Here is a 10,288-nt window from a genome sequence, read left to right as displayed (position 1 = left end):
AACTTCAGTTCAGTTCAAGGAATAAATATATTCTGCGAGGTTTGATAGATTTTTCTATCTCTGTGCATGGAGATGATATGAATCAATCCTTAATCCCCAGCCCAGAAAGAAGGAGCTGGACGTCTCTCCCCCCCCCCGAGAAATCAGTGGAGGAGTGCCGGTGGTGAGAGCCGCGCGCCTGGGCTGGGAGCCAGAGTTGGAAAGAGGATGAAGTCTTGATATTTAAAAAAAAGACGAAGAAAGAAAGGGGAAAAAAGAAAAGAGGCGAAGTCGACAGGAGGCCGGCACCAGAGGAAGAGAGCGACTGGCCGGGGCTTGAGCTAATTGCGAGAGAGCGCGCGAAGAGAGGTTTGGTGCTTGGGGGGCTGGAAGGCGGGAAAGTCGCGTGAGGCGAGGCGAGGCGAGGCGGCCTGCTTTCAGAGCAGAAGGCGGGAAGGGCAGTGACGAAGCCTCCCCCTCCCTTTCTCCTCTGGCGGCCCTCGAGGCAGACAAAACAAGAGTGAGGCTCCGGCACTGGCAGCAACGGGGCGCCGAGGAGGGAGGGAGGCGTCGCCATGCGCTTGGGCGACGGTGCTGGTGGCTCCCCGTGGGCGGCCCCGCTGTCGGTCTGGAACCAGAGCCGGGGCCGTTTGTGGGAGGCGGGAGGCGCGGGCGAAGGGCAGGCGAAGGAGAGCAGCAACTTCAACGAGAGCAGCGACTTGTACGAGCGGGACGAAGAGCTGGCCAAGCTGGAGATCGGCCTGCTGGCGCTGACGTTCGCCTTGGCGGTGCTGGGCAACTCCTTGGTGCTGCTGGCGCTCCACCGCACCCCGCGCAAGAAGGCGTCGCGCATGCACCTCTTCATCCGGCACCTCAGCCTGGCCGACCTGGCCGTGGCTTTCTTCCAGATCCTGCCGCAGCTCTGCTGGGACGTGACGTACCGCTTCCACGGGCCCGACGGGCTGTGCCGCGTGGTGAAGCACCTGCAGGTCTTCGGCATGTTCGCCTCGGCCTACATGCTGGTGGTGATGACGGCCGACCGCTACATCGCCGTGTGCCACCCGCTCAAGACGCTCCAGCGGCCGGCCAGGCGCTCCCGCTGCATGATCGCGGCGGCGTGGGCGCTCAGCTTCCTGCTCAGCCTGCCGCAGTACTTCATCTTCTCGCTCAGCGAGGTGGAGAGCGGCTCCGAGGTCTACGACTGCTGGGCGCACTTCGTCAAGCCCTGGGGGGCCCGCGCCTACGTCACCTGGATCACCGGCGGCATTTTCGTGGCGCCCGTCGTCGTCCTGGCCACCTGCTACGGCTTCATCTGCCGCCACATCTGGAGCAACCTCCGCGACAAGATCCGGCGGCAGAGGTCGGAGGCGCCGCCGCCGCCCCCCCGAGGTGGCGCCCTCCTGGGCAAAGGGCTGCTCCACGCGCCCTGTGTCAGCAGCGTCAAGAACATCTCGCGCGCCAAGATCCGCACCGTCAAGATGACCTTCGTGATCGTCTCGGCTTACGTCGTCTGCTGGGCGCCTTTCTTCACCGTCCAGATGTGGTCTGTCTGGGACTGGCACTGGCAAGCCTCCTGGACCGGTAGGTAGGACGTGCTGTCGCTCTCGCTGCTCTCTCTCATCTCCCTCGGCTTGCTGCTCCAGGCACATTCCGGGGTGACTCCGGATTTACCTCCCCCACCCAAACTATCCTCCTAGCCCAGAATGGAATGGGGTGTGCAGCTCTGCTCTACAATCTTGTGTTGCCCTCTTAAATAATATCAGAGGGTCAACTCAGTTCACAAAAAAACCCAGCATTCTGGCAGAAAGCTTGGGATCCTGCAACTCAACTGAACATCCCAAACTGAAAGCCATTTCTATGGAAATGTCAGATAGCCTGATCCTACCTATCTTTGAGAGGTTTATTCCTAAGTAAACACGCATAAAATTGCAGCCTGAATTTGAAGCAAGGCATTTAGGATCATAGCCTATAGATAAAATGGCATCTAAATAGGTATGGGTGGGATTGTACCTTAGACACCTAAATGCAATAACTTGCAATTCTCATATTAGTTCACTTGGACTTACAAGAGTAAATACATATTGGCTTTTGATGTTAACATTTCCAAATGAAAAATCATTACAAGGAGGCAGAGATTTTGAGGTCCCTGGAAGAATAGCCCTGCATGAATAGAATGTTTTGTGGGTTCCTTTCTTTTGTTTTGCCAAATGGCACCTGGGTGAAAAACACATAGTTCTGATGAGTTTATTCTATACACTGAGTTCTGAGTCAGAACTTCTGACTGGTGAAACCTGGTGCTAGAATAAATTTGGTTAGTTTCTAAACTGCCATTGGACTCCTGTTTTATTTTGTTCTAATCTATAGTGAAGTGACAAGAAATTGAATGTTTAGTCTGCGATTAATTGAGCTTTTAGTTTGTGGGAATAACTGGCAACAGGTGGTGGTAATATAACTGTTATAACGGTTTATACTGTGAGCAATCCTGAGCCTGCTTGGGGAGGGGGGGAGGGCAGGATATAAATCAAATAAATAAAAATAAATAAATGAACCTGTTGAAACAGTAAGAAGAGTCCACCCTTTTCTCTCTAATTGTGAACACAGGTTGCTCTGAAGAATGTTGTTTGTGTAAGCAGCTTCATCTTCTATCTGTGAGCATTTTTTTTCTATAGGTAATTTTGTAATGTTTCAATGAAGTTAATAAAAATGATGTTTCACTCAAGTAGTGCAGTAGGTATACAGATTCCATAGAGCTAGAAGACACCAAAAGCCTCTTCCCCTTTTTCTGCGTCTTCAGACAACAGCTTGCTACTCTCTCTCGGCTTGACTTCGCGAACGAAGAATTAAGAAGGGTGCAATAGTCCACGTCTGCTGCAGGCTCGCTGGTGGTTGACAAGACCAATGCGGGACAGGCAGGTCCGGCCACAGTGGCTGCAGGGAAAAGTCTGATTTAGGGTTGGTGCTGTAGCTTGCTACTAGTTATAACCCAAATAGATGCTTCAGTCAGCTATTATTTTAATTAAAGAATCTTCAGTTTCTGTTCCTCTTTATTAGTGCTTTCTTGTATACAACTCCAGACAACTAGTAAGAGTTTTAGAGTCTAATGATATATCACGTTTTCAAGAGTTGAAACAGAGTCAACTAATGTCAAATTGTAGGAAAAAGCAAATAAATCTGATATATAAGTTTTTAAAAATCCTGTGACTTGCCAATTACCATGTTTATTTTTGGAAGCTTGCATATTTTTACTAGAATTGCCCTTCAAACATTTCCCTGGTTTACATTGACTGGGATAGCCCAGGCAAGCTTAATCCTGGAGGCTAAGGAGGGCTGACTGTGGCAAGTACTTGGAAGGGAAACTTTCAAAGGCATACCAGGGCCAGGACGCAGAGGCAGTTTATCAAACTACCTCTCTGATAAAACATCCAGGCCCCAGTAGGAGTCACCATGAGTTCCAGGCATGCAAACACACATGCTCACTCTCTCTCTCTCACCCCCCCCCCCAAAAAAAACTATAAAAAATGTTTCTCCGCTTTATATTTAAAACATGCACATAATGGTAGTTTTTGCCCTTTTAAAATCACAATAGCTGTGTAAAACAAACTTGGGATGATAGTAAGATGCAGTTTTATTTATTTGTTTGTTTGTTTCTAATAGTAAATTAGCTGGCCTTCCTTTGAAAGCAACAAATCCAGGCCACCCACAGAGAGTGTAGAGGTCTCTTCCAACTTGGAGGATTTTCCAGGTATACAAAAATTACTATGTATATTTATTAACAATATCCTCCCCCCCAAACCCCCCCCCCTGCTTGATGAGAATTAGATGATCCCCAGAAGTGATTTAATGTTTAGAGCATCAGAAACAAGGGGGGAGAATAATAATGCTCAAGCCACTGAAACCCTAGAGAATTCTGGAGGAAAAGTTTTTCAAGGGAGGAGAGTGAACTTTGAAATTGTCCACCCTCAATCTCTCAAGGGTCCAAACTTGTTTATAGCCCGCCAACATACTCATGACAGCATTTACACAGTGGCAGTGTACATCCATACGGAATAAACAAGAAATATTTTCCATGAAATAAAATGGCATGAAAACTACTCTTAAGAGAAAAGATAATAACATTATAATGGAAGAACAGTGAATTTAACTGATGTGTGGCTTAACATTATGAGGCAAAAAGAATGAACCACTAGGAAAAATAAATTAAAATCAAGCCATGCAAAAAGAAGATGAAAAATTATGTAGTAGCATGGCATTTACAATATATTGTATGTGGCAGTGAAGCACATCCACCTACTCAGTGAACAAACCCTTTAGACTTCTGGTAGGCAAGAAAAAGATAAATGTAGTGGGGTTTAACATTTAAAGAACATCAGGAACAAAAGTAGGAGGAGTCTGTCAGGGGTTAACAAGAACATGGTAGAGAAGCTAAAATGCAAGATTCAAAAGAACTTTTCTCATTTAAGACAGGCAGTGCACTGGGAAAGGAGAACTTGAGAGAAGGAGAGCTTGAAGAAGAGGCAGGGAACAGAGTCAGCTCAGGCAAGAAAGAACTTTGAAGGGCAACAATGGAGAGAATGGGTAGTATGGTTTATTAACAGGAATGCTAGGGAGGCTCGTATGAGAGACTTGAAGTGAACTAAGGAAAAGTGGAACTGAACCAAATCTTTCCATTGGTTTTGGCACAAAAAACTAAAAACATCCATAGAGACAAGCTGCCGTTATCCTTTTCTTCCCCACCACCAGTATATGCAGTTGGTTGTCTCAGTATTTCAGTTCTGAAAACCAAAAAGTGGCATTGCAGGGAAACAGTAATCTGTCCACTATACAGAAAGTGAACCAAAATATAAAGCAGCATAAAATTGTTTATAAGTGAGGGTGGTAACTAAGAGCAGAGATTAGTTTACAAGTATCTCTCTGGATGAAGTGGGAAAAGTACACATTATACCAACAGGACTTTAAAGAGTTTTTTTTTTTAAATTGAGTCTCTTCTCCAGAAATAAGTGTTGATGTTTGTGGTACAAATGTAGTAGTGCTAATACAGCATTACTATTTGTGAAACGAAAACTGGTGCTGAGCATCAGGTATGACTATGAATGCCATAATGTCATGCTGATGAATCAGAGTTGCCTCACTACATTCAGCAGTAGCTGTCAGCACTGTCAGTTATAGGTTAATGACATTTTGTAAAGCTGTTTTAGAGTAACAGGCTGTATGAAGGAGAGGCATGCAGCCATTTTGGATCAGGCCAATGGTCCATCTAATCCAGCATCCTGTCCCCAACAGCAGTTAGAGTGATACCATAGAGAAGTCCACAAACAGGATCCAGAGATGACAGCATTCACTGGTTGACATCTTCCTAGCATCTGACTTCTGGCTCTGAACCTGGAGGTCCCAGTCAACTTTCATAGACCTATCCTCAATAAATGTGTCCATCCTACTTTTAAATCCATCAAAGTGACCATCACCATGCTGTAGCAGTGAATTCTACAAGTCAACTATCCTGCACCAGGGACTTGTATAAGAGTTTCACTGTACTGGCAATTTTATTCTCAGTCTCTCTTGAAGATATCCATGCAAATCACCCTGTTGTCATTAATGTTGAGGCATTAGGTCCAGTGGGCTGAGGTATTAGATACAGTCAGCCCTGCAAGTACTGAATTACCAGAAGATGTATGAAGTAATTGTTCCTGATTGAGTTAATTAATTTATACAAAGAATAATTCATTTAAAAAAGCTAGCAAGTTAAGGCACGAAAGGGACTGTGTCACATGCTTCAGAGCACAGCAGGAGCAACTACTTTGTTCAGGAAGCAAAAAGCAAAGAGAAAGCTGGGGAAGGAGGGGGGGAAAGGGAAAAAGAGAATCTCTTACACATTAGCAAAGCTTGGGAAGGAGGTAAGAAGATACCCTCTCTCATTGGCAGAAGACTTGTGACAGGTTTCACACCAATTCCTAGTGCTGATAGGAGGGGCATGACAAATGATTGGTGAAGGGACACCGCTTAGTGCACCACCGTGGCTATGGGTCTGTTTATACCCCCACCATTCTTCTGAACAGGGACCATAAGCAACTTAGATTGTTCTCTTCTCCTCCATTTCATTATTATAAGAACCCTGTGAGGTGAGTTATGTTGAGATTGTATGACTGGCACAAGATCATCGAGCCGGCTTCCATGGCAGTTGGGCATTCAGTGGACTAGAAATAGTATAACCCTGCTTTGGATGCTGCTGCTAATTATTTGCACATCAAATTTAATGTTTTTAAAAGTATTTGAAGCGTTGGTCCTTTATTTTAATCTTAAAATGTCAGAATCAGAAATAAATGATTAATCCCAGATGGAACATGGTTGCTAAGAAATGCACTGTTTTTCTCTTGACAGACTCCGAGGACGTTGTAATCACAGTCACTGCCCTTTTAGCCAGCTTGAACAGTTGTTGCAATCCATGGATCTACATGTTCTTTAGTGGGCATCTTCTGCAAGACTTCATTCAGAGCTTTCCATGCTGTCAAAAACTAAAACAAACACTGAACAAAGAAGATTCTGAGAGCATCAGCAGGCGACAGACTTCTTTCACCAATAACAGAAGTCCAACAAACAGTTTGGAAACATGGAGAGAATCTCCAAATTCATCAAAGTCTATGGATTTCATCCCTATTTCTTCCTGAGCCATGTATGCGAAACTGATGGCCCTTGAGTGCCCGATGAACAATTTAGCACTTTATCTGATCACAGCTACCAGTTATTAAACAGCAAATGAACTAAGAAAATCAACAGAAAAATGGAAGTTTATTACTTGTGTATGATAATTTTGCATTGATGTAAATTAATGCTGTATATTAGTCTAGAAAAAGTACAATATTGTGTATTCAGTGCAGTTAAAATTATATATATGATATTTTTCTAAAATAATATATATATATATATATATAGTTTTTTTGTTTTCAGCACAACTGTTATGTGGCATGTAAGATTAAAAGCAGATGCTACTTAAACACAGTAAGGATGTTCGTTCAGACCTTTCTTAAAATGCAATCATGTGTACATTTTCTATAAAACCAGTGCGGGTGACATGAAATTTATGTAAGACACTGTGTCACTGCAAAATCCTACAGGTGAGTGCTTTTTTCCAGCCAGAGCATATTATACAAATCAGGACAATGTTTATGATGAGCTTTTGTCACTGAGTTTTAACTTTTTGTCTCTTATTGTTCTCAGACCAAGGCCAAAAAAGAATGCAAAGATCTTTCTTTTCTTCTGCTTCATTTAATTTCTTCATGTATACTCCATGATCAATTTCGCACTCAGCTCACCCGCGGTCACATTCCTCTTCTCTGCGCAGCGTCCCTCAGATTTCCCACTATCTGTGCCAGAGTTACAGGAAGTGTCGCGGCTTTCATTCAGCAAATGGAAACTGGTTTTTAGCAGTTTTCATTTGCTGCACGAAAGCTGTGACGCTTCCTGTAACTCCAGCGTAGATAGTGGGAAATCCAACGGATGCTGTGCAGAGAAGAGGAACATGACCACGGGGTAAGCTGAGTACAAAATCGGTCCATCTTTTCTCCCATCAGCTTACATGGTACACCTCTCTTTTATTTTGTCCTCACAACTGCCCTGCAAGTTTAGGCTAGGCTGTGAGTGTGAGACTGGCTCAAAGTCAGTTAGCAAGCTCCCATGGTAGAGTAGGAATTCAAACCTGAACCTACCAGATCCTAGTCTGATACTCTAACCATTTCACCATACTTCAGTTTTTTGATAGCTGCTGGTGAATTTGTTTTTCCAGCTACCGATGTATTTGGGAATTTGGTGATTTTAATCCATTTCAGACCTCCAGGCTGATTCCGCATTTGGCGTTTGCCTCCCTTTTGCTCCGTGGTTGTTCCATGCGGGCGTGATTTCCCGATTCTGCACTAGAGGATTTCTCCCAGATTCAATTCCCAATCTGTTCCGTGTGTTCTGATTCTGCATCACTGCTGCTTCCAGAGCTTTCCCCACAATCATAGCAATTTCCCCCTCCCTCATACGTTTCCCTTTTTTTTTAACACGCATGCATGTTCGCGTTACAACACGATCATCTTTGTTTACATTACATCGTAATGCCAGAGGCATAATACTGGCAAAGTCATGTGTTTTCCTTTCACCCTGCCATTGGCAGGTTATCTAAGCCCTGGGAAATCTGAGTCGGCGATCCAGCATTTTTATCCACACACGCTGAATGTTAAGCACACAGTTTTCCATTAAAAGCTTTAACAAATTACAAAAAAATGCATGAAGGTGGGGGGAGATTTATACCGAGGGGTTAAGGGAGAAAGTTTTTCCAACCTATCAAAAATATAAACCTATAAACATAATCAAATTCCCGTTCCCGTTTGAGGCCATACGGGGGGCGGATCGATAAAGGTGGCAATCGCGCATCTTTAAAGTAGTTTGTGTAACATCACTATTTATTTAGTTGTATTGTAACGATCTTATTCGGAAAAAAAATTATAATAGTCAGGAGTGATTTAATCGGAGGGGGGAAGTAATCACAATGCAATGACACATTATCAAAATCACATGGAATACCATAAAGAATGGGGGTGGGTGGAAGCAAGGGATGTATTCAGTAAAAGAAAATCGTGTTACATCATCATATATTTTTCGCTTTGTAACGCGAAACGTGATTTGTTTAAAAAAATTACTTTATTTCAGGAAAATATTGGATAATTTTCAAAGGGAGTAAAATTAAGGAAGTATGACAAAATAACTGGATGGAATCATGGACGTGGAGCTATGTGGGTGTGTTCTACTGATGCGAGAAGTTTGACAGCACATTGGCGTGAGTTCCGCACATAAATTTCGAGCCCCGAAACCCCATCAAAAATAAACTTCTTGCTTTTTGAGGATCTCCTAAATGCGGGGCAACACCGCTTTGGAGGCGGGTCAAACTGCCGCCTCGGGTCAAGATATGCGGAAACCAACATCTACCCTGGTGGAAACACAGCGCTGGAGCTGGAGCAAAGGCTAATGCGGAATCAGCCCCAGTCAAATTCATGGGCCTTTCCAGAAGGACCTCAATATTTCCTATGTCCTAGAAGTCTGGCACAGATTCTTTGGTCTGCTGTGCCCTTGTTGAAGACTGCCGTGATGCTGACTCTTGTGTTAATGAAATTTCAATGAAATTTCAACTATGGCAAGAGTTCTGGCACTTTCTACAGGCCTTTTTCTTGTAGCTGCTCTACACTGCTCAATATGGGTTGTGAAGCTGTATGTATTGTTAGTGTTGTTTGTGTTTTATTGCCACCAGAAGAAGGGGAAAAAATCATATGATTTGCCTTTGTGGTGATTTCATGTTGCTTTTTTATGTTTCAGCTCCCAAATAGCATCCTTATAGGCTCTTTTCAGCATTATAACTGTCTATGTAATCTTCTTCTTCTTTCTTTTTCTTCTTCTTCATTTCTAGCTCGCCCTCCCAGACCAGCATGGCTCAGGGCACGTTACATACAGTACATGCAATACTTAAAAACATAAATATAACCAAGGCTTTTTTTGTAGCAGGAATTCCTTTGCATATTAGGTCACACACCCCTGCTGTAGCCAATCTTCCAAGAACTTACAGGGCTCTTAGTACAGGGCCTACTGTAAGCTCTTGGAGGATTGGCTACATCAGGGGTGTGGCCTAATATGCAAAGGAGTTCCTGCTACAAAAAAAGCCCTGAATATAACAATTGCTAAAACTCAACACAAATTATTACCAAACAATCAGGTGGCAGTCAGTGATACAAGATGAAATATCCGCTCCCGGATAAGCTCCACATATGCTCAGAAGTAGATGTTAAGTGATACTAAAGAAAGTGGGTGGAAAGGAAACAAAGGTAGAATAGGGCAACGAACTGGGGGATGGGGAGGCCAGTACAAATAGATCTCCACTGCCTCAGGCCTGGTGAAACATTCTGTTTTACAGGCTCTGTGAAACTGCTTTAAGTGCCACAGGGCTCAGATCTCAATTGGGAGAATTTTCCATCAGGCCAGCACCAGAGCTAAAAAAGCTCTTTCTTTGGTGGAAGCTAAGTGCTGGTTGAGGCTAACTGGCTGGAGATCACCAAAAGATGTTCATCCATAGAGCATAAGGCTCTTTGAGGGACATACCAGGAGAGGTAGTTCTGAAGGTATGTTGGTCTCAGGCCACAAAGAGCTTTAAAGTTCAAAACCATACACTTGAAATTGATCCCATGTTCGACTGGGAGACAGTGGAACTGGTGGAGCACTGGTTGTATGTGGGCCCTTAACAGTGTTCCTATGAGAACATGCGCTGCTGCATTCTGGACCAGCTTAA

At 44.1% G+C, this 10,288-nt stretch overlaps 1 protein-coding gene across 1 annotated transcript; it reads left to right on the top strand.

Annotated features, from left to right (window-relative positions):
• Positions 1 to 554: 554 nt before the first annotated feature.
• AVPR1A (arginine vasopressin receptor 1A) lies at positions 555 to 6,972 on the top strand. Its single transcript, XM_060244403.1, has 2 exons — positions 555 to 1,560; positions 6,355 to 6,972. Exons 1-2 carry the CDS (start codon positions 555 to 557, stop codon positions 6,639 to 6,641), a joined length of 1,293 nt encoding a protein of 430 aa, XP_060100386.1. The 3' UTR covers positions 6,642 to 6,972.
• The last annotated feature ends 3,316 nt before the right edge of the window (positions 6,973 to 10,288 follow it).

The sequence above is a fragment of the Heteronotia binoei genome, chromosome 8 (assembly GCF_032191835.1).
Source record: "Heteronotia binoei isolate CCM8104 ecotype False Entrance Well chromosome 8, APGP_CSIRO_Hbin_v1, whole genome shotgun sequence".
Classification (NCBI taxonomy): Eukaryota; Metazoa; Chordata; class Lepidosauria; order Squamata; family Gekkonidae; genus Heteronotia; species Heteronotia binoei.
The sequence above is the reverse complement of the archived record's forward strand: the minus strand, read 5'-3'. Positions and strand labels throughout refer to the sequence as shown.